Raw genomic sequence first — 26,150 nt, forward strand, 5'->3', positions numbered from 1 at the left:
ATTTCTGTCTAACATGATTGGTTTTCCAGCTTTTGAATCTATTCTAGCAATAGCAATATTTTATTCATCCCAACAATGCAAGGGAAGTTGAGTCATTCTTATCCAAATGGGAGATGATAAGCTTTTTAATGAGGTAGGAGAAAATTTGGGAGACCACTTGTCCAACCCAATAATGAGACCATTTACAAACCAGGGACCATCTGAAAGCACCAACTTCATTGCTTCAGCGGTTCAGAATGACCAAAACACCTATCATTTTGCAAGAATAATAAGATGAAACCAGCCCAAATTCACCCATTTTCTCCTTAATTTAGTGGCCACAATATGATAAGGTAATTCTAAGCCAAATACCTTAACAACCACAACAAACCATAATTTATCAACATTTTCCATTTGATTATGATTTTTTAATCTCACAGCACCTTCTTCCGTATAAAAAGTTTTATTTGCCTCACAATTAATTCTTATGAAAGGACACTTAGACCAAGGATTAATAGGAACATCATTAATAATCTGATTAGAAGCAGGTTCTCTAAACCCATTTGAATCCTCCACTACCAATTTCTCCACATTAGGTTTATTCATATCATTCACAACATTCAAATTAAACACATTGTTAAATTGATTAAGATCTGGATTCAAATCCATTCATAAATGGAGTTTGAATTACCAAATCTATTAACAAAAATCTTCATGCCTAAAAAAGATGCTTTCAAATCCTTGGGAGATAAAAGGGATGCCAGATTTTAAATTTTCTTTAATTATAAAAAGAGGCAAATTGAATACCTCATGAACCACCTCTTTTCCTTTCCCTTATACAATATTCATAGTGTTTAAACCACGATGAACATTATCTCTGATTATGAGTAGACCTTCCATCTTCCTCACAGCTCCATCAATCATACAAGATCAACCACCATTTGAACGATAACCAAGATTCCATTAATGCAACGAGAACCACCTTGCGGAGGCACCATCAAACTTGTGTCTGGTGATGAACATCGACCTTCAGCCGCCATAATAGACTTCCCACTGGAAAAACAAAAAATAAAAAAAAAATTTGAAAAACAAGGTTTTCTCTCTCTAGAAAATGGGAACTTATCTCTCTAGAAAAAGGGAACTCTGTATAACTCAAATATATAAACATATTTGAGAATTTGATTACTAAGACCATTTGTACATATCAATAGTGGTTCTCAGCAAATAATTTTTTTATTTCTATTTGGATTGGTATCTGATATGAAGTTGAGTTATAAGACAATCAAACCCTAAATGATACTTTTAATTATGTTTTATATCTATAGGAGCAAAATAAGGTATCTTCTTTATTTAGAAATTGATGTCAAAATTCAATCCTTTTATCATGATCATACTCTACCCAAATGTTTTCTTCTAGGACCTATACCCTATTCATCTTTTGCTCAACCTATTAAGAGTAAAGCAAAATCATCTTCTATGACTAAGCATATAATTCAAGTGTCACAAGAAAGGCCATATGAAGCATTAGTACCTGACAAAGATCATGTTCTTAGTTGAGGCTAAAGAACAATTAGAGGAAGAGAGTGTGGATGATGAGGTTGAGGATATTCAGGATGATACTCCTCAATATGATGAGGAAGTTCATTATGTGTGAGACCCTATAGTTATGATGAGATGTTTTTCCATATCTAGAGATAAAGAAGATTGTAGAAGGATAAAATATTTTGCCATGTATATCATGTGCAAGGAGAAGAGCTGCAAAATTATTATAGATGGAAGGGGGGGGAAGGGGGACTAGAGCAAGCCTTAAAATTTAACGCCACCTTGAAATTTTTCATGTGAGTTCAGTAAACCATACATCTTTACCTACCATAGTAAAGTGTTTAATGCTTATCAAAATTGAAAGCTATGTTGATCATATTTGGTATGATGTCCTCCATATGTAAATCACTCATATATTATTAAGGAGTCATTAGCTTTATGATCTAAAGTTCATTCATTACCGTAGAGATAAAATATATGTTTTTAAATTCAATAATAATACCATAAAACTATTTTTAGTCAGACCCACTTAAAAGAGACCTATTATAATTCCCCATAGGATATTTCTTACCCCTTTAAGTGATTAAGTAGATAAAATACCTACAAATAATGAACATAAGAGTTTTTCCACACTTCCATATAAGCTTAATTGTAAACTTTAACCTCAACTTATAGTAATTTCATTTCCTACTATTAGGTAGAGCACCTTTGACTTAGCATTATTGAGTCATACTCCTACACTTTTACCTATGAATATTAAAATGACAAAGATAGGATTAGGTTGAAATTTTTTTCTAAACCTACAATGTATTATTTTCTTTAAGTGAGGGAATTAGTATAAGAACCTTCTACGTATCATAAACCTACTGTATTAGATCCCATGTTATCTAAATTTCAGGATTTTTGTCTTGAGAACCTACCTTATGGTTGATAAGATATTACTAAGTTTTATACTTCTATTGCTTCTTATAATATGATATAAATCATGTTCTATGCAAGTATAGGTGTCGTGTCAAGTTAAAAAGTGATGAGTCGAGTATCATTCCCATGGGGATATAAGTTGTCCATATGTAAATTTATACTCTAGTACTTCATATAGGAACTTTTTAATTTATCTTATTGGTCGAATAAAAAGGTTATGTAATTAATAATTAACAATTATAGATTCAAGAGGCAGTTTCTTTATGTAAAGTACTTTGAATATACAATATTTAAAAACACACGTTTGTAAAAATAGATTTTCCTAGTGTTGTGAATTAGAGCATCATTATCATCATCTCTATCGAATTCATTGGAATGTTTAGCTAAGATTTATTTCATATACAATTTTAATAGCTCCTTATGATCTCATAACCCTAATAATCATATGCATATGTATGGCATAGTTACATTCTAAATCAAGGCCTCTACATAAACTAAATTAAGCATGAAGGATTTAAAAATAATAATGAATAATTCATGTAATTCCAAAATTAACTAAAGCAGGACATGGTTCCAAATGTATCACAAGCCTAGAGAAAATATTTTAGCTAGATATTAAATTTTAACAATCAAAAAAAGCTTTATTAAAATTTAGAAAATAAAAATATAGGATATAATCAAGGACATACATCACCAGTTAATCCCTTACATATGATTCTCTAGACTCTTATTTGACTAACACAATATAAACATATGGCTAACCCCCTCTATAGCCTCATACACTCACACTCTCAATAATAATAACTAGTACTAAATGGGAATTTTTTTTTATAATTATAGTCTTCATAAATAACTAAACTGGCACTAAGGTGCTAACTAGTTAGCATTATGGTTCTATTGAATTGATGTGTCATTTCACCATTCATCTAATTGGTTCACCGATTTAAGTGAATATAACTTATCTTCCATAATGGTCCATTATTGATTTGACCTTGCAGTCCCAATTCTAACATTGGAACACTCCCTATATAGTGCCCCGATGTTAAGCTCTATGAAATAAAGTATTCTACCACCACAGTGCCAAACTAGTACCACTTGATCCTTAAGTAACTATAGTGCTACGACACTCTATCTGTGGCACTTAGTGCTACTCCAATATGAGAACATTGGCTTATTTCCTACATAAAATGATAGAATTAAATGGATATTTCTTAAAAAGAAATAAATTTTGGATTATATAAATTTTCTCTTATTAAATTTCCCTAATATTTAAGATATTACTTGTACTCAAGTAATTGATTTTGCACTTAAATCAAATTTTCTTTTACTAGAAATTGATATTTGGAAATTATAAAACAAATAATACAAGTATTTATTCAAAACATATGTTGTAAAATTTTCCAATAAAATAATTTATAACAACCATTCATTCAATAGTTTTAGTAAATATTTCTTTAATGTTAAATTCCTATGTGTATGTGATAGATTTAATAAACTTTCTTAGGGTTAATGACTTTTTTAATTTAATGGAATTTACAAAATTATTTAATTCATTAATCAATCTCTAAGGTTTATTTAAGTATTATGATTTTAATAATTGCTCTTAGAAGTGTATAAGTTGGGCAAGGCATTTCAAGTACCAATTTTTGATAATCTTGTATATTACTTTTTTTTTTCCTCTTATTTTCTTTCAAATTGGCTGAGTGCCTTATAATGATTTGAATACTTATCTATTGCTTTAATTTTTTCTTTTATTTAAGTGGAGCTAGACATTGCAGATACCAAATTGATTGTTTAGTACTTACTTGTTCAATTTTTAGTTTAACCTTTTTATTTACTAAATATTTTATATAAATTTTTAATACATGTCTATTGCCTCAAATTTTATTCTAAGGTTTATTAAAGGTCCCATAATTTCCTAATTATTTAATTATTATATGATTTAAAATTAATCTTTATTTATTCACATTAATCCTCCAAACAATTAATTCTTTATAAGTAGTCAACTACTTATGTGGTTCAAGAAATTACTATATTAGGAATTATTAATTGTTGGGTTGATTTTGTAAGGGTGATTTTTCCAACCTGGGTGATAAGTATTAAAGGATGAGTAATTTTGTCTATTGTTGATGGCACTTAATGATTCAACTACTAATGCATTTTGGTCCTTAGATAATCCATAAAACTTTCTTCTATTGGGAAATGTGTGTTTTGGGATTTACTAACTCTAATGTTACACAACGTTTTAGATATAGTAGCTACTTGTGTAGTTAAAATTAATAAATCTTCATATTCGTACATATTAACCACTTTCCTAGTATTCGCTCTCTCAAATGACCATTAAAACTTATTGATTACCATTTATTAAATCAAATAATATTCTTCATCGAAAAGTTTGAAAATAGCAAAACCTCTAGTAGCTACATCTATAATAGATCTAAGAGAACCTACAAGACAATTATAGAACATCTAAATGGCAAGCCAATAGGGTAATGCATGGTGGGGACACTTTCTAATCCATTCTTTGAATCTCTCCCATATTTCATAAATTAATTCTCCATCTAATAGGGAGGATGAGGAAACATCATTCATAAGTCTGTAGTTTTAGATGAGGAAAAATACATAGATAGAAATTTAAGAGTTAAGTAATTCCAGGTGATGATTGAGCTTGGGAGTAAAGAATTTAACAACATCTTAACTTTGTTCCTTAATGAGAATGAAACCAATCTAAGTCTAATAGCTTCATAAGAGACTGATATATTTGAATAAAAAACATATCTCCAACAAACTTGCTATATGCAATTTAAAATCTTATATCGGGATTCCCCCAAACTGAGAATTTTATATGATTTGGATTATAGCAGGTTTTGGCTCAAAGTTACAAGCCTAAATATTTGGTCTATTAATGCTTTGGTTAATACCCTTAGCTGTAGGATTAGTATATTCTCTAAGTGGTCTAGGTTTATCATTCTTCTGAATATGGTTAGGCATTCTTAATTCCTCTTGGGATCTATTAAAGTTTCTATTTTTTTAAGAGTTCTTTCTATTTTAGAATCAAACAAATTTTCTGATCACCTAGTAAGTTCATATTATGCAGGTAATAATAATACTCATAATTTAAACAATTAAAAGCATTATATAGTTAAATAATTAAAATACAACAATACTAAATTTTTGCAGAAATAAACAATAATGGAAGCGTAGAATAAGTTAAGTAAACATAATGATAAAATTAAATCAAGAATCCATCCATCAATATGAAGTGCAATATAGGATTAATAACTATAATCTATTGCTACAACATAAATAGTTGATAGAGTATTTAGTGAGTTCTAGATTTATATTGTTTGCTATATTGTGATGCTAATATTATTCTATGCATGTATACTTATCATGTCAAATAATAAAGTGATGATTTAAGTATATTCCCATGACAATTTGATTTACCTGTAGGTAACTCTAGTGCTGCCTAGATGATCCACTCACTTTATCTTATCGATCAAACAAAAAAGGGTGCACAATTGAAAATTAACAGCTTCACATTCAAGAATTAAATTTATATTTAATATTCTTTATACATATGATATTTAAGAACTCAAGTTTGCATTAGTAGATTTTCCTAAAGTTGTTATGAATTAGAGCATAATAATTCTTCATCTTTATTGAGTTCATTAGAATGTTTTACTAAGATTTCTCCCAACTATAATTTTAATATATCCATAAGATCCCAAAATCCTTACCACCATATGTGTATGCATGAAAAAGTTATTTGTTAAATCTCCTAATTATTCTTTTACTCCTCTATGAAGGCAGTAAATTACACTATAATTTAAGTTCATACAAGGTCTCTAAATAAAATAAATTAAGCATGGAGGTTTCAAAATAATATTGAATAATTTATGTAATTATAAATCTAAATAAATTAGAACATGGTTCCTAAAGTACCATAAGCCTAAGGAGAAGTTTTTAGTCAGACATGAAATTTAACAAAACAAAACATGCTTTATTGCAATATAGATGATAAAACTACAAGAGATAAGGATAAAAATCTCTAGAAAATCCTATACAACTGAATTGCAAATTGCTTGCACTCTTCCCTTCTCTATCTAGACTATTACTAGACTAATACACATGAATAAATGGCCAACCCCCCCTCTAGTAGCCGATACACTCACACTCTCAATAATAATTACTACTTCTTATGAAATACGCTTCTTATTTATAACTTTCACAAATAATTGTATTGGCATCATAGTGCTAACTAGGTAGCATTGTATCATTGCAAAATTGACAAGTTGGTTAATCATTCATCATATAAATTCATTGGTTCAATCATCTTTAACTATCTTTCATCATGGCACTATGACAAATTTTTACTGCAGTGCTCCCTGTGTAGCACCTCGACATTAAGCTCATGGATGAGATCTAGTCCTTTGTCATCAAAGCGTTGAACTATAGTACTCTATCTATGGCCTTATAGCTTCTTTCAATTTGAGAATATTAACTTATTTCATACATAAAAAAAGATAGAATTACATAATTTTTTTACAAAATTATATACATTTTGGACTATATAATTTTTCTCTTGTTAGTTGTCTACCATCTTAGAGTGATATACTATGTGCAATATACTTTATTCATCATTCACAACTACCTAATGTTCCCCATTTTAGGATGAAGTCCATAGTGCATATTGAACTTAAAAGATAAGTAGATGAACTACTTGGAAAAATCTTTATCCAGGTGAGCCTTAGTCCTTGTGCAATTCCAAACCTACTAGTACCTTATACTGATCGAACATGATAAATTTGCATTGATAGCAGAGCTAGCAATAAAATTATAATTAAGTATAAATTCCCCATTCCTAAATTAGAAAATTTGCTAGATCTTGTTGGAAATGATACCTTTTCATAAAGATATATCTAAAAATTGGACATCATTATATTTGAATTAGGTCAGAAGATTAATGGAATACTTCTTTAAAAACCTCTAATGATTTGTCTTATGAACACAATTCTAAAACCATTCATAGGGAAATTTGTTTTTGTCAGCTTTAATGAAATTTTGATTTTTATTTTAATGTGAAAGATAACATATGACACTTGACATTAGTCCTACTCAAGTTAACAAAAGTTGAACTCTATGTCAATTTTAAAAAAAAATATTCCTTATATTTTCCCAAAGTCACTTTTCACGGGTTTATAGTGTCAACAGATTGCTTGATAGCTAACCATGCCAAGATGAACTTATCCCAAGTTATATTATATCAAAGAGTTTCATTGATGTTCATAGCTTTCATGGATTAGCTACCTTGTTTATTAGAAACTTTAATATTATGGTAGCTACTATCACTAACATCTTGAAGAAAGACAACTGGACTACAAATGCTCAAAAAGACATGAAGCAAATGAAAGTGTCACCTTTTTTTAAACTTTCATGTTTCGCTAAGACATTTGAGTTCACTTGTGATGCTTTTGTGTTGGTATATGTGCTATTCTTTGTAAAGAAAATCACCCAATAACCTTTATAGTAAAAATTGAAAGTTGTTAAACAACAATACTCAACCTATGATAGAGAATTTTATGCAATTGTTCAAACCCTTAGACACTATAGACTCTACCTTCTACTATGGAGCTTTTCTCAACATTGACAATCATGCTCTAAAATTTATTAACACCCAAAGAAAGTAAAGTTGTAAACATGCCAAATAGGATGAATACTTTAAGATTTTACCTTTGTTCTAAACCATAAACCTGGCATTGAAAACAAACCCACGTAAGCACTTTCTTCGGTTACTTTTGTTATCTCATATATAGAATCTCAAATTCCTGAATAAGAAACATAAAAAAAATATTTATTAAGTCTTTTATGTCTTTCTTTTGATTTATTTAGAACATGATAAGAATGAATCCATGTTAATAGTTTAACTAGAGACTATTTCAGAATTTATGGTTAATTGTGTAAGGGAGGAAAATCATGCATCCCTAGAACATCATTGGGGACTTTTCTCATCACAGAGTTATGTTCGGGAGGTGCTGCTAATCAATTTAATTAGATGAAAACTATACATCTCCCCAAATGATGATTTTATTGGCCTTCTCTGAATAGAGATGTTGGGAGAGTTATAACTTAATTATTTACTTGTAGAAAAACTAAGACTACAAAGGCAAAATTAGGAAGATAATGTGCCTTGTTCCATTAGACCTTAGGAAGACCATTATGTGGATTTTTTCTTTAGTTTACCTAGGATTCCCCAAGGTCATAACAATATTTTTGTAGTAGTTGATAGGTTCTTTAAAATGACCAATTTCTTACTATGCTCAAAATATAATGGTACTTCAATGCAGCAAGGTTATTTTTTAAAGAGATTGTTCGAGTCCATGGACTTCCTTCCACAACTACTTTTGGAGGTTGATGCGAACCAAACTAAAATTTTCTTTTGCTTTTCACGTCTCCTTGATTATTGGCATGTTTACAAAACAACCAAAATGAACTAGGGAGTTAAAAAATAATTGACTATAATTTTACATTACATTCCTTTTTATCAAATCAAACACCAAAATTTTAAAATCCTTTTCATTTAAAATACTTTGCATTCCTCTTTAAGCAAACCAAATAGCCCTTGGCTTGGTCATTTTGAAAATTGCATTTCCATTGTCATTTTTATAAAACAAAATAAATATTATTTTGAACATTTAATATTTTAGTTTAATAAAAAAATGATTTCTCATTCAAACATGCTTATTTAATGTAATAAAATATATTGAATTAAAATATATATTTATAGTTAAAAAAAAACTTTCTATTAATATCATTTATAAAGAGTCGTTTCTGAATTAATAACAACTAAAATAAGGTTATCTGATTAAGGCAATGTAATATAACATACATAATATGTAAATTAAAAAAAATCAAAAATATTACATTTAACTAAAGCACATGTGGGGGGGGGGGGCGGCATGTCCCCCTGACCCTGCACTGTTTTAATTATTGATGAGGCCAAATTAACTACAGATTCCAGCGCTACATCTTCCTCACATGGCACATGCCGTTTGATAAGAATATCTATTCTTATTTCAATTATTGATTTGTAGGGTACAGTGTCAAGCTCTAAGACTTTCGGACATTAAAATTCTTCAATAGTACTGTATCGGCAGTCCATTAAATGAGTAATGCACGGAGTCTGAACTTTTTTTTTTTTTTTATAAATAATTTTTGGAGAAGTATCGGATTCCGAACTTATCCATTATGACTGTATTAGATTGAGGTTTGAAATAAATAATTCTTTTCTGGAAAAAATATATCGAATATTCCTTATAAAAAGAACAAAGAAATCAACAACTAGAAATATTTAATAAGACATGAGCTAATAATTTGCAATGCATTTTAAAATATTTTAATAATTATTCTTTTAGTTTGCATGCTGATTGATGTCTTATAAAATTAAAATAAAAGCCTTTTTTATTTTTAGATTTATATAATTGAATGGTAAGAGAGGTCTTTTATTTTGAGCAAATTATATTTTCCAGATTTTATCATCTTACTGCCATTTCAGGGGAGGGTTTCAGTTACATTTATGATTTTCTTGTTAATACAATGCACATGGTGCAGCTCAAGTGAAACATGCTACCAAAAAGGTAGAGCAAGGCAAAGTTGCAAATCAGTTACAAAACAATATGAACTTTACCTACATTACATTTGTTTGCTTTTACTTTTTCTTCTCAACTTTAGCTAGTACAGGCCTTAATGGTATCATAGCACAGAACTCTTGTAACTCTATTCTGTGTTTGTTACTGAAAATTATCATTACTCTCTTCTCGAACCATGGACGTCTCATCAACATCTTATGCGCCTATATCTAACACTGATGCTAGTTTTGATTTAACGTTGTAACACCACCCAATACCCCCTACTAAAATTCATGATGGGAAACATCAAAAAGCTTCATTGTCAACATCTTAACATCTAACACTACCCAATCATGCATTCGCAAGTCCATAAGCTATTTCAATCTAATGGATTTGAATGCTTCTTGCATGACACTTTCAACTGTTCGCCACAAAACCCATTCACTATTGTCACTACTCTATAGTATCATACCTTGGTACTTCTAGACCAAAACCTTGCCACATCCTTATAATTTGTTATCTCACCAAGCCTTCTTCCCTATATTCTTAACTTAGACCATTGTCTTGACATCTTTGAGACCATTGCTTGCTTACTGCAATCCTCCATTCACTCAGGAACAATCCAGCTCAAGAATGAACTTCATCATCTTTCTATGAAAGATCATTCCATGACCCAATATCTCCTTGTCGTCAAATTCAAATTGGATTCCATTATAGCCTCCAGCACTCCTATCGATCCTCATAACATCATTCTCTACACTCTGACGACCTTCCTACATAATACCAGGCATTCAAAATTACAATTTGAACCAATCTTCAGCTGCAAAGCTTGGATGATTTGTACACTCCTGTATGTAGTGAAGAACAAAACTTAACTCAAGAAGCTACCTAAGAAATTAGTACCTTACATCTCTCTGAGAACACTAAGTCCCTCGTGACTTCTCACAATTGAGATCATTGTCGGTTTACCTCTTCTCGTTGATCACCTGGCATAGATCTTGAAATGCAAAAACACTCCCCTATCTGCTCGGAGAGAAAAACCACTCCCTCAAAATCACATATGTTAGATATGTACCAAGCTATGTTACTCTACCATTCAATGTTGTTATTGACATGATCCATCATACATACCTGAATCATAGAAATTGGTGTTGTTCTCTCCATTAAACTCTCCCCTATCCTTGGATCGGTATCATGACAGTGGGGCTTCAACACATCTAATGTTTGATTCTTTTCACCTTAGTGCCACCAAACCATACACAGGCCCAAATCACATCATTATCAGTAATGGTCAACACCTTCAAATTCAAATTACTGGTAATTACTTACTTCATACAACCATATGCAACCTCAAACTTTCCCAACTTTATTATGTGTTTAATATATTCTTGAACTCCATATCAGTTAATTATCTCACCATTAATAAAAACTGCATTCTCTTTTTTCCTCTCATGGATATCAAATCAAAGATTCAAAAACCAACCATCTTCTTCTTCTAGGCCCATACCTTAATGGCCTCTTCCCACTTTGCTCTCCATCCTCATCAACCATCAAAACATCTCTCATGCTCATCTCCAACGAAGATATTCCAGATCTCTGGAAGCGTCATCTCGGACTCCCTACATCTCTCACTCACCTTGTAACTTTTACCACCTCACATAAAAACCCATGTAACGCTTGTCGGCTTGAAAAGAGTCACAGACTTCCCTTAGTCCAATCTATCAATTTCAGCAACTTTTATTTTGAACTAGTTCATTATGATTTCTAGGGTCATTCTCCCATAACCTCTATGTAAAGTATTCTCTATTATGTCTCTTTTCTCGATGATTATTGAAATTTTTGTTGGATTTATACACTACTACATAAAATTATATATTTTTCCTAAATTTATTGAAATAAATCTCTTGGAAAAATGTCAATTCAATGCATATACAAATATTTTTCACTCCGACGGCAATGGTGAATACATCAACAATAACTTTTGAACATTATGTCAACAATATGGTATTAAACATCAATACAACTATCCCTATACTCCCTCTCAAAATGGTGTTGAAGAATGCAAACATCATCACATTCTTGAAATCATTTACAACCTTATTATTGAAGCCAACCCTCCTAATTCACTATGGGTAGATGCTCTCATATTGTCATTTACCTAATTAGTTGGTTACCTTCTTCCTCCATAAAATCCATCACTTTCCATTTTATTCTATGTAATATGCATGTCACCTAAACAAATCTTAAAATATAAGGCCATCTCAATTATCCATGGTTTTATCTAAACTCATCCAACAAACTATATCTTCTTTCAACTCACTACATCTTAATTAGCTATGTACTCTTCAAAAAATGATAATGTAATCTAGATCTGTCCACTTGTAAAGTGTATACCTCATGGCATGCTATTTTCAACAAAACTATCTTCACCTATAAACATACTAAAGCTTAATGATCCTTATCCTCAATTTCCTTCACTACTCCATCTCTCCTTCTAGTTCTAATATAAAGACTACTCTTCTCATAAAACCCCTCCCTCTATAATAAATTCAACTCCTATTTTTAAACCTACTACCAAATCTCCTCAAAAAATAACCCCATCATCACTTACCAGTGATCCCTCCTCTACTGATATAACCATACCTCCTCACTCATCAATTCCTACACACCATATGCAAACTCAATTTAAAATTGGTAATTTAAAATTGAAGTAGGTCTTTAATCTCACTCATTAGTTACCTTTTCCATATCTAATCATGTACACTTAAGCCATGAAAAAAGAGCATTGGCACACAACCATGTCCCAAGAATTTCAAGCCTTACAATCTCAAGGCACTTGGGATCTTATCCTGGCCTACCCAAACCTAAATTCTCTTAGTTTCAAGTGGTCATTTTGGACAAGCATTCTTTTAGATGGTTCAGTAGCTCATTATAAACCACAACTTATAGAATTATGATTCAAACTAGAATTTAGCTTTGATTACATTGAGACATTTTGCTCGGTGGCTAAAACGCTCACCGTTGAGGTACCACTCGTTGATTCTCTTCATCCCACTTGGCCCCTCCATCAATTGGATGTCTCCAATGTCTTCGTATATTGGCAATTAATTGATACCTTCTATATACAACCACCTGGTTTCCAAGATACGGTTCACCAACCAATGGCAACCAGTTGAAGAAAGTTATGTATGACCTCAAACATGCGCCTCATCAATGGTTGACCACTCTCTCTAGTTATCTTTAAACATTGGGATTTTAGTTCAGTGCTTCAGATCCTTCCATTCTTATATACAATAAGAATTACATTTTAATGTGATTTCTCATTTATGGGGATGACATCCTACTTACCGAAAATAACACTAAAGTAATAAATTAGATCATATAATACTTATACACCAAATTCAATTTGCACAATAAAGGTTCCCTTTCCCTATTTCTTAGAATTTAGGTAGTTCACACTATCTATGGACTACACTTAAATCAAAGTAGGTATGCCTAAATAATTCCCTCAAGTGTATCTAAAGAGGTATCAACACCTCTCCACATTAAGCAACCCAAATCCATTTTTGTCTCACCTGAATTTCCCAATCCCATTCTCTTTTTCCATCTCATCAGATCCCTAGAATATCACATGCTCACCCACCCTAACATTTCAAATGCAATTTTAATGTGTTAACCCATGCAAATCCACTATATATCCACTTTGAATCCTTGAAATGGCTCCTAAGATACTGACTGGGCATAATCCATATTGATCTTCCACTATTCTAAGACTCTCTATCTCTCCGATCCTTTGTCAACTCCTACTGGGTGGTTGATTCTCAAGATCATGAATTAACCATTAATTACTGCAAGTTCCTAGGTAACTCCCTTATCTCATGGTGTGTTAAGAAATAAAATACAGTTGTGTATTCCTCTATGGAAGTTGAGTACCATGCTTTAGCCTCAGTCCTTACGAAAATCATATGGTTGTGCCACCTTCTACATGACTTTGACTGTATGTCCTCCTCACCCACTCTACTATTTTATAAAAATACTTCAGTAATTGCCCAAATAAATAACCCAATATTTCATGCCTGTACCAATATAATGAAGTCGACTGGTACTTCATATGGGATTGCATCAAATTCAAAGATATCCTTATCCACCACATTTGTATAATCAATCACAGTGATGATCTCTTCATAAAATCCATATCTACTCCCAGATTTGATCATCATGCCAACAAAGCTGATTACCTCTTCCAACATAATAGTTTGAGGTGACATGTTAATACATTGCACATGACACTGCTTAAGTAGAATGGAATACATAGAAGGTGAAGCAGGGCAAAGCTATAAATTAGTTACAAAACTATCTAAAACATTCATTATTTACATCTAAACCATTAATACAAATATGTCTACTCTCTACTGGTAATATGTATTGTATAAAAATGATGTAGTGTATGGAGATGGAATAAAGACCCAAATCATTTATCTATATTACATATGCTTACTTTTACTTTCTCTTCATAGCACTGAATAATATAGGTTTGCATTCCTTATAGATAAGAGAGAAAAGACAATGTACTTAAAATTTTATACTATATGTACAAGAAATCTTGAGGAAAACTATATAGAAATGTAAATCTATGAAAATAAAAGGGCTTATAACTCATAGAGAAAGAACAAAAGAGTTACTTCTATGATATTGCCCTTCAAGGTTGTAAAAAATCATTATAGTAATGCAACCACTAATTTTGGGATTTATGATCACACCTTTCCAAAAGAAATAACAAAATGTATCTAAAATTTAAAAAGGAGTATAGTGTGGATGTTAAATGTCAATCTCATGTAGGCATTATTACCAAAAGCATGATCTAGAAGTCATCTGATAGGGCTAGGAATTTGATTGTTATACCAAATTTAAGATAAAACATATTGGGGAAGCTTAATCAAATAAAAGTTAAACATATAGTCAATGAAATCCTTAATCCTAGATGGGTGATGAGGTTTCCCACCAATCTTTTCATCAGTCTTTTTAATCAAATTTAAATCACTAAAAGATTGAATAAAGGACTAATAATAATAGATGTCATTGTATTATGATTATCCCAAAGAATTTTCCTTTCAAAAGATCATAGCTTTTTAATATGGATTATATTAAAGATAATCAATTCTTTCTAGATATCATAGGCTAAAAAGGTATGGAACATTAATATTCAATCAAATTAGGAAGTGTTCCAACACCAATTCTATGATTGAGCTTTAATATTTTAGGACATAATGAACTTTTATATTTAAATTGATCAAGCTATTAAAATGGTGGGATTCTAATATGAGATGGTGAAAATTTATTGTTTTTAAACTGTATCAGAGCCTAAATCTAAATTGAACTACATAATAGTGATACAAACCTAGTTTGAAGAAAGATAGGAATTCATGACATGGGACATATAACTCTAAATCCTAAAGGAATTCAGAAGGAAGACAAAAAATACTAGTCTTATAACTACCTAGAGTGGAAGGCCAACTAAACCACATAAAATGCATTAGAATGATGAATCTATGTATGTAAGACAAGTAGGATGTAGGCTATTATTTACTTATGAAAGGTCTATAGTCAAAAGATTGAAATTAGGATTAATTAAATATGCGTGGGGGTTTTAATATGCCTGACTAATGCACTTAAAATATTTTCCAAAAATCTTAAAATTTTTAAATATGCTAATGCAAGTATATATGAAAGAAAAAAAAAAAGTTTCCTACGAAACTTCTATTGCATAATGGCCATATACCAACAAGAATAGGAAGCTTAACCCTACTGATTACGTTGCCCCTCACTTGTCTTGGCATGTGTGAATTTTGTGTATGTAGTAAAATTTTAATATGTATGTCATGCTCACACGAAAAGTAAAGTGTTGGTGTTTTTAAAAGTAATTCCACAAATCATAACATCCTAACATGAAACAAGTTGTGATTTATATTTATAAATTAAAATAAAAAAGAAAAGAATATTTATAAATTTAAATCAATTTTAATTTTGTTATTCATTCTTTGATTTTATATGTTTAATTTTTTAATTTTGAAATTTTTATTTATGTTTCAATGAAATTGTCTTAATAATTTATATTCATGTTATTTTAATTATTCCTGTTTGATTTATTTAGTTTAATTTTTTCTTTTTTATTTTTTTTTATGTTTTCATAATACTGATTTTATTTTTTTTATATTTATTTAAAGTTAAATTAATATGCATGTCTATTTACTAATTTTTATTTATTTTATTTCCATATGAGTTGAGTTGACCAAGCTTAGACCTTTTATTTTTATATTAGATTTCAGATCTTTATGATAGTTGATAAATTTTAGTTTTAATTTAAAGTTAACACAACTTAGTTTGTATTTTTAGGATTTTCATTTATTTATTTATAATTAAAAAAAAAAGAAGATTTAATGATTTATTTATATAAAGTATTTAGGGTTATTTTGATTTTTATATGAAATCTAACTCAAGACAACCTTAAAATCATCAAAAGAGGTTATGACTGACCTAAAATGATGATTCAAAGAGTTTGAATCAATTTAGTTTTTAATTGGTATTTTTAATAAGTTTATTTATTTATTTGTTAAATTTCCATCAAATTATTAAATTTTTTTTTAAATTTAAACTTTTTGAGGAGGCTTTTATTTTTTAATTAAAGTATATTAAAGTTATGATTGGACTGAGTTTTACTTTGTAATTTTCTAATTTATTTTGTGTTTATTATGATTTATGAAAACTCTTAGGCCGATTATGCCATATGAGTTAGGGTTCCTTAATTGATAATTGATGTTTGAGATTCGACCGGATGGATAAGTGATACATCCTACAGTTTGACACAATTAATCCAGGCACGTGATCCAACCTAATCAGGCGGTTCACATGATTACACGTGGATCAGACAGCTCTAATTCTTCAATAAAATATAATACATCATTGCGTGGAGTTTGGAGGATATAATTTAGAGAGAGAGAGAGAGTTCAAAATTAGTGTCTTATGCGTGTGAATTTGTTTTAATAGGCTCAAATATAAAAAAATAAAATAATTTGGATGGGTTTATTAAACCGGAATTCAGTTAAAGGCTATCTTTTATCGCCCGTACGTACTGCTATAGCATTTGGAAAAGCCTTAGGGGCTGTTTGGTTGCCTGAAAAAGAAATGCAGTGTAAAGTAAATGCAATGTAAAGTAAATGTAATGCATTCTAAATACTTTGAGCCTGTTTGGTTGTATGCAAAATAAACACAGGAGAATTGTTTCCCTTGTTTGATTAGATATATCCAGAGTAAAGTAAAAACATTTTTTTGTAATAATTTATTTTAACATTAAAATAAGTATATTTATAAAAACAATATATTTATAATAATTATTTTTATATTGTGTTATAATATTTTTTTATATAATTTAATTTATTTAAACCTAAATCGAATTAAGATAAAATTTACTTCAGCTTGGACTAAAAAAATTACATGGATAACAGACATTAGGTTTCTCAAACTTGAATTTTGAGTCAAAATACCGAAGAAGAGCTCCCATATATTATGATATAGACTTGATTTGAAATAATTTTCTTATTATTTTCTAGAGCAATTTTTTAATACAATTTTTTTTTGTGGAGGATGCTTTTGTCGAAGGAGCCGAAGAAGACGTTGGAGCGGAGAAGCGAAGAAGACGTTGGAGCGGAGCCGAAGAAGACGTTGGAGGGATGAGGGCGTTGCTGACAAAGAGGTTGGAGCGGAAGGACGGACTTGAGGGCGACGGAGTGGAGCTATTCGCCGGAGCGAACTCTCTCCGGAGCTTCTTTCTGGAGCGAAGTCGAACAAGAACGAAGGAGTCGAAGAAGACTATCGTGCATTGAAGCCGAACAACACGACGAGATCGAAGCTTTTATTATTCTGATGAATTTATAACCCGCTCAATACGAGCTGGTTTCTAATTCACGCAGAACAGCCCTCATAATACACGCCTAATGCATCCGATGATTTCCTTTTGTTCCGCTCAAAATTACCCAAACAACCAAATTTAGTAAATACAGGTAATTGTTTTATTTTACACTCCTAATTCAGGCAACCAAACAGCCCCTTAAATAAAAGGCAAATCGGAAGACAAAAAAAAAAAAAAGGTTAGAAAAATAAATAATATCTTAAACAAACATTTCATCCCGTTATTAAAATATCAAGACTCCCTTACACAACTCTTCTTGGTCTATTGGTTGAGAGCTTAGGCTTCCAACTAAGAGGTCCAAGGTTCGAGTCTATGTGTATGCGTTGTGTGTATGAATTTGCCTTTATTGACCTAAATGTCCAAAAAAAAAAAAAAAATACCAAGACTCCCTTGATCACAAATTATTACAACCTTTTGCTTATTAAGAACAGCATATGTACGGACCACAAAAGTTTTTTCTCAAATATAGATTGCTATTGAGCATGAGAAGTAAATACACAAGCTTCAACCACATAACGAACAAAATTTTTTTTTTTAAACAAGCTTCTAATCTCTCCACTTATCTTAATTCTTCAACACCAAGCTCGCCGTCGCCTCTCGTCGCCACCACCGCCGACGTCGAGAGAACTTCCGCAAGCACGCGCATAGTGTTGACCTGCATCTTAGCTCATTAAAAATAATCCAAACTAGTAAGAAAAGCTTAGTTCTGATTTAACTAAATTAATCAAAATGAAAAATAAATCTTAACTTCATTTAGAGCAGCTGCTTAGAACTTAAAATAAATTTCAAGTCAGTTTCTGATTTAATTTTACTTCTTCAATATAACTTAATTAATTCAAAATACGATTAAAATAAATAAATTTATAAGTTAAAAAGAATCTTTTTAAAAACTAGAATCCTACTCAACTGAAGAATCGAATATTGTTATAAAAATATTCAAAAGTTTAGGGAAATGAATTCAATAAATATATTTAACAGGTAAATTGTTTCTATTTTTAAAGCTCAGACTTGATTAAGAGTTTATGAGACACTAGGGCACAAATATTATCATTAAAAAAATATTGTGCCAGCGTATCTTCAGAATAAATTTTATAACGATTAAATTTGCTTTAATATACACTAATTAATCTGATGTTAAATTGAATTAATCTAAAAAAAAATTTACGAAAATAAAATCAGATGTAAATAAGGATCTGCCAACCTAGAATTCCTCCAACGATTCTAACTCTAATCATATAAAAAAAACTTTGAATTTAAATTCAAGCTAAACATCCCTCTAACAACTCAGTACCAGCCCAACCTGCATCTGTAGCGCCGCCACGTAATCCGCAGTCTCTGACAAAACGCTCGCCGCCGGCAGCTTCTTGCAACCAGGCACCAGCCGCGACAACACGCGAAGGCGGTCCCTCACCTTCCTGCCTTTCGTCTGCGCCGCCACCAACTTCCCAGCCGACAGAAATGGGCGGTGCCGTGGAATCTTGCTGCAAGCTTTAAGCTTAAGCTTTGGCTTGCCTCCGCGGCAGGGGCCGAACAGAATCGCTCTGCTCCAACGTGACTGACCACGGACCGATAGGGCCAAGGCGGAGTCGGCTGCCTTCTTAATGACCAACGGGCCAGTTCGGCCGCTTCGTGCCGACCGTAGGGCCTCAAGTAGGCGGCGACCGTAAATCCACTGTTGCTTTTTGCTTTGCCACTTTGACATTCTGAGAAAGAACGAGGAGGTTTGCCGGGAAGGAGTCGGCTTTCATTTTATGCTTCCAGCTTTGTTGATATGAGTTAAGTAGTTCGAAGGGTTTTCAATGATATTTCGTTTTCATTTTAAATACAGTGGACTTTGATTCCGCTTCTAGAACGTTGATGCGCCTAGATCTTTATAATCGGGTTATACTTTGTTAAATTTATGTGGATAAGGGGGAATTATAGAGGCTATGATGACTGTGTTTTTATCACATAAAAGGATTCTTGATTGGCTATTTTCTTAAAAAATAATTTTTAAGCCACGAGTTTAACATAGTTCGTGATTTATTGCTTATTATTTAAAAAATTCTTAACATTAAGTAACGACCTTCTTATCTAAGATCATATAAAATACAGGATTGTTGCGAGCTATTATTTCATATTGGTAGAAGAAAAACTATTTAATTTCTTAGTTTTACACGAACATATAATACATACGGATAAAGATAAAAGAGAGCTTCACATGATATTTGAAAATGATATAATCTTCTAATAAATTTTATGAAGTTTTTAATTATGTTTAAAGTGCTTGATTCGAGTTATTTAGGGGTAGGATTGAAAGTCAATTGATGTCAATAGGAGAGCCAGAAATTTTTTTTCGATGGGGCCATAATTTATTTTAACAAACTTTCCCTCATTTTTTTATTCGGGCTAGCTAGGACCAGTATAGATAGTTTTAAAGAAAAAAGAAGATAAATACTAACCATAATTAATTTATCTAAATTTAAAAATCATTTGTAAATCAGATAATACCGATTATGTTACATTAAAATTAAAAAACGAAGTTATTATTCTGGCTTTTTTGATATTATGCTATTATTTTCAACTTATATAACATTTATTTGTTTATGAAATCTATGATATTTATAAATCAACTACTTGATTTTCAAATTAACATAGGCATAGTGAAAGATACTTACAGTTAACATCTACTACGATTTGCTACTCTTCTTTATATTTTTTAATAGATTGGTATGTGATGCCGTGGAAATTACTTGGTTAACTATCATGCTGTTAATTGGACTATTGAATTAGTAGGTAGGCTTCAACATAGCATGCTTTACTGACCAGTGACCATAACGGTACAATTTTTTTATGCTTTCCATTAAATCCCTACTTTTGCCTACCCTATATGTCTAAACTTTTTTTTTTTCCTTCATTTGAGATCCAGAATTAAACACTATTTTTTGGGCATGTGCCCCCGCTGGCCCCCTCTTGAATCCACCCGTGTTTGATGTTGATAGATTTGTATTATGGAGGCGTTCAATTCGGCTCTAAGTTCCTTTAAGTTAGAGTTTGGATTATCAGAACTAAAATATAAAAACCTTCTTAATTAAATGTTGCCTCAGTAGGCATGCCTAATTTTGTAAATTTTATGACATATCAGTGATATTTAATAAAAAATTGCTAATGTATCGTAAAGTAATTAGATCAACTTTAGTTGTAATAAAAATAATCTTTTAAAAAAACCATTGAATATATATATATATATATATATATACAGTATTGCAAATCTAGACACAAGTCCTATGATTTTGATGATAACAACATTATTGGAATTTTTACTATGTTATTTCAAACTATTGCATATCTCTTTTGTCATGCTCACTAACATTTTAGGATCACAACTCACGTGCAACCTCGATCTACTCAAGACTAAGTAGACAAGGAATAAAGTTGGTATTTTTTAGTCTTTTTGTACTTTTTACCTTTTGTTAGTCAAATAAGTATTGTTGTTGATCCTAAAGAAAAGTAAACTTATAAAAAAACACACTCAAGGGAGTGATTCAATTAGTTAGATTTTTTTTTAAACTAATCATAAAATACGATTTATATCATACCGAATGATTAATTAAATAGAAAACCCTAATAAGGGCATATCTGTTAAATAAGAGTGATTAAACTAGTCGCACTCTAGTCCTCCTTGGCGATTCCTGGGCGATTTAGGGCTTGCTTTCGGGAGCGTTGGTTTCAATCTCCTGGCATTTTTGTTTGGAGATTATTTTCTCAATTTTTATCCTTGGCTCATCTTCATTTTTTTTCGTGGCTTTCATTTGATGTTTTTTTTTTTTTTTTTTTTTTTTTTTTTTTTTTTTTTCTGATTTTTTAGCTTCGGGAAATGACAACTCTGTCATCATCTAAACCCCCGATTTCTTTGATCCGTGATGACTATTCTCGGTCCTTCAAGGATGTTGTTTTTGGTTCTTCTTCTTCCGTGCCTAAGCTCAATTTTGTGCATACCTCCTTCAAGGGATGCTCGTCTTTAATGTTTGATGAGGAGGTGGTCTCTCAGTTGGCTGCCCTTTTTGCGCTTACTCTCATTTTGTAAATTTCTTTTGCGTAGGCCGAATCTAGGTGTTATCCAGAAATTTTTAGTTTGCTTGAAACATTCGGGTTCCTTTCATGTGGGATTGCTAAATCCACGTCAAATTGCAATCCAATTGATGAACGATCTTGACTATAGCTATATTTTCTCAAGAAGGTCTTACTATATTCAAGCTTGTCAAATGCGTCTCACTACAGGAAAAATGCTGATTACCGGCGGTTATAGGACCGCCGGTAAGAACGGAGGTTTGGCCGGCGGTTTGGCCGCCGGCTATTACCGGCGGTCAAACCGCCGATTTTTGGCAATTTTCCTGTAGTGTCTCCTCAAATGGACGCCGAACTTTGATGTGAGGGAAGAATCTCCTATTGCACCCGTATGAATTTCTTTCCCTAATTTGAGACATCACTTCTTTAACTCCAAATTTTATTTGGGCTTGCTTATATTTTTGGTAGACCATTTAAAAAGGATCAAGCCACTACCTCTATCTCTCACCCCTCTACGACTCTTGTTCTTGTGGAACTTGATATTTCTAAGAAACACCCAAATGAAGTGTGGATAGGTTCTGAGTTGAATGGTTATTTAAAAAAATTGGAATTTGAAAATCTTCCTATTTTTTGTTCTCACTGTAAAATGCATGGTCATGGTATTAATGAATGTTTCAGGTTACACCCTCAACTTGATAAAGATAAAGCCGTTTCCAAACAAACTTAATGCAACGATGTGCTTGTTCTTGGGAATGAAAATTTGCCTTGTGTTGAGAATGAAAATTTTCCCTATACTAGTGCATATTGACTCTTTCCTTATGCATGTCTCTTCGTCTCCTGCCATTGTGGATGTTCCTCCATGTGTTTAGAAAAATACTATTAGTTACATTGCTAGTTTTGTTAATGAATGTGATAATTTGGAGGACCAAAGGCAAACTATTTCTTCTCTTCAAAATAATGCTATCTCTGAATTTTTGGTTATGGATTGTATGTTGATACTGATAAATCTTCTAATATTGATGCCTCTTAATGTATTGTTCATGATCAGAGAAATGCTTCTGGAAATGATAGGAATTGTTGCAAATTCAGGTCTATGAACTATGTTTTGATGATTGGCAAACACTCTTACTTGACTTGGACTGTCTTTTACTACAGACTTTTCAGGAATCAAAGATTGGACGGAAAATTGGAGCCAGCTCAAGATGGGGTAGATTAGGGTTGAGTCAGTCTGTAATTTTATTTTTTCCCTCTTGAGTCAATTGTAATCTTTGGTGAGACTAATGCTAAGTAACCCTGCACACACACACATGAGAGACTTAAAATTTCTGTTTTTACTCAAATCGGCCAGGACGATATTTTACATCGTCCTGGACGATCAGGCTTAAAATAGAAAATCTAATCAAGGGTTCTTAATTAAGGCAGCCGTCATTAGCCAATCGGCCTGGATGATACGTGTATCGACAAGGACGATAAGCCCAAAATATAAAAAAATTACCGCCATAAACAATTAAGGTATTATGTAATTTTTGGTAATCGTCTAGGACGATCTTGGATCGGCCTGGACGATATTCACAATTATTCCTTAATTAATCAGACAAATCAAGGAAGTAATTAAGGATGATTGATACGATCATATCGACCTGGAAGATCATAGGATCGGCTAGGATGATATATTCAAAAAACTTAGTTACTTCTGGACAATAAATATCAGCCAGCACATATTCAGGGCGATGTGCTGGACGATCGGGATCGGACAGCTTGAATTCAGGGTGATGCTCTGGACGATTTTCCTCTGATTTGAACTGATCGGCCTGGACGATCGTGAGATCGTCCTGGAAGATCAAGCCAATTTTCAATCGTCCAGTTTGTATTCAGGGCGATGCTCTGGCCGATCTTCTGAGATTTATACTGATCGGCCAGGACGATTTTCATATTGTCCTGGACGATATAGTCTACAACTTGCAATTAATGAGCTCCTTTGAAGCTCTTCTATTTAAGAGCTCTTGTTCAATATTTTTGAACATCTTTTGCTACTGCCTTGACCTGAGAAGACCTTGAAGAGAGAGAGAGAGAGAGAGAGAGAGAGAGAGAGAGAGAGAGAGAGGATTTTGTGAGGGGAGCTTGTGAGGGGATTCACAAGGGTTACTTCAAGGATCGCTCTTCTTCTTCCTTGTCTAGAGTTTCTCGTCCGTGGAAGGGTCGGTAGAGGTAAGGATTCAGCAACTGATAGTGGTTCTCTGCCAGCTTCAGGAGGAAGCAAAAGGAGATAGGTTCTCTGCCTTGCCGGGGTGGTAAAAAGAGGCTCTTTGTAAAGGCTTCTCTGCCTAGCTGTGGGGGATAAAGGAGAGTCACGATTTTAGTGCAATACTCGGAGGGCGCCTCCGGGGAGTGGACGTAGGTCGAGTTGACCGAACCACTATAAATTTCTGTGTTCTTATTTCTTGCTTTCGCACTTTAATTTCCGCACTTATTTTTCTCGTGGTGTGATTTTGGTTTATGTGATTTTACTTCTTTGTGAAAAGAATTTTTAAAATACCAATTCACCCCCCCTCTTGGTTAGCTTGGGCCAGTTCTATAGGGCTTAACATCCCCAACGAACTTTCAGGAATAGCAGAGTGCTTATGGAGCTGGACAATAATTTGAGGGCTAATGAGAAGGCTTTGGTTATGAAAGAGAATGTGGAACATAGTTTGAGTAGTAATGTTAGTGTTGTGGAGATTTGTTGGAGGAATGTGAGCTTCCTCAAAAGGGTAAGGAAAAGGATTTGAATACTGATTGAAAGCCTCGCTCCATCTCTCATTATCATAGTGATGCTTTTACTAACACTGATGAATTAGAATTTTCTGTCAAATTCTTTGCTAAATATGACAATGATACTAATTTTAGTAAATTTCAAAATAAGCATGGTAGAAAGAGTAAGAATCTTATCTTACAATTGGATAGAAATACCCATTCACAAACAAGTCATTAGAGTTGTTTTTATGCTTAAGTCTATTATTTGGAATGTTAGGGGTATTGGGTGTTCTTCTTCTCGTTTGCATGTGAAGAATTTATGTCGTATCCATGATATTTCTATTCTAGTTTTACTTGAACCTCTTTTTAATGTTTCTAACTTGCTTAGTACCACTAAATTTTAAGGTTGTAAGCATTCCACTGTGAATTCTACTTAAAATTTTTTGTTATTTTTGAAAGATCAGGTTCAGATTGATATTCTTGGCAACTTTACTCAAGTTTTGCGTTATAACATTGAAGTTTTAAATTTAAGTTATTATGCCTAATTTGTTTATGCTACTTCTTCTCATGGAAATAGAAAATTTTTTTGGGATTAGTTATCCGATTTTCACAACATTTATCATTTGCCTTGGTTGGTGGGTGGTGATTTTAACACCATTTATAATCATTCGGAGCATATTGGGGGGTCTACTCCTATTTTGCATGCCATGGATGATTTTAATAATATGATTATGGATTATAATCTCATTGATATTGGCTTTTATGGTAACAAATTTACTTAGAATTGGTGGCAATTATGGTGATGGCTGGATCGTGTTTTATTCAATGATAATTGGCTTAACTCTTTTAGTTATATTAACAATTATGGTAACCATTTTTGCCGTACTCTTTCTGATCATTCTCCTTTGTTACTTTCTCTTAATATTAGACATGTGAACTCTTTTCCTTAATTTATATTTCAAAACATGTGGTTATAATATAACTCTTTTTTGAGTGTTGTTCAGGATATTTAGGGTGCCCTTTTACATCCTGATAACTCTGTCATTGGCATGAACAAACTTTTGTTTAAATTGAAAATACTAAAATAACTTTTGAATTGGTGGAATCACAATGTTTTTAAAAATATTTTAACTAATATCTTAAGTACGGAAGATGCTGTTAACAATGCTGAGCTTAATTGTCAAGCCTGATCTCCTTCTAATGCTAACTTTTCATTACTTAGAGAGGCTAAGGATTGTCTCTTTAAATTATAAGCCCAAGGGGAATCTTTTTTGAAACAAAAAGTTGCCGCTAAGCATCTGATGGATAGTGATAATAACATGAAGTATTTTCAT

The 26,150-nt window shown here is 32.0% G+C and overlaps 1 protein-coding gene and 1 non-coding gene across 2 annotated transcripts; one reads left to right on the forward strand and one right to left on the reverse strand.

The window, feature by feature from the left end:
• Nucleotides 1-4,933: 4,933 nt before the first annotated feature.
• LOC114578990 lies at nucleotides 4,934-5,040 on the forward strand. Its single transcript, XR_003699878.1, has one exon. It is a non-coding gene; the product is annotated as a small nucleolar RNA R71 (small nucleolar RNA).
• A 13,195-nt stretch (nucleotides 5,041-18,235) lies between these two features.
• On the reverse strand, nucleotides 18,236-19,799 carry LOC110097090 (transcription factor bHLH149). The gene is made up of 2 exons (XM_020823323.2): nucleotides 19,337-19,799; nucleotides 18,236-18,691 (listed from the first exon to the last, which is right to left on the reverse strand). Exons 1-2 carry the CDS (start codon nucleotides 19,736-19,738, stop codon nucleotides 18,596-18,598), a joined length of 498 nt encoding a protein of 165 aa, XP_020678982.1. The 5' UTR covers nucleotides 19,739-19,799; the 3' UTR covers nucleotides 18,236-18,595.
• Nucleotides 19,800-26,150: the final 6,351 nt, after the last annotated feature.

Source organism: Dendrobium catenatum, unplaced genomic scaffold, assembly GCF_001605985.2.
Source record: "Dendrobium catenatum unplaced genomic scaffold, ASM160598v2 original_scaffold_244749, whole genome shotgun sequence".
Lineage (NCBI taxonomy): Eukaryota > Viridiplantae > Streptophyta > Magnoliopsida > Asparagales > Orchidaceae > Dendrobium > Dendrobium catenatum.

What these genes read in the sequence shown, in the direction of transcription:
- LOC110097090 (XM_020823323.2), bottom strand. Translation starts at nt 19,738, where the DNA reads ATGTCAAAGTGGCAAAGCAAAAAGCAACAGTGGATTTACGGTCGCCGC. An exon ending in TGGCGGCGCTACAGATGCAG is followed by an intron (nt 18,692 to 19,336) that starts GTTGGGCTGGTA and finishes GCTAAGATGCAG; the next exon opens with GTCAACACTATGCGCGTGCT.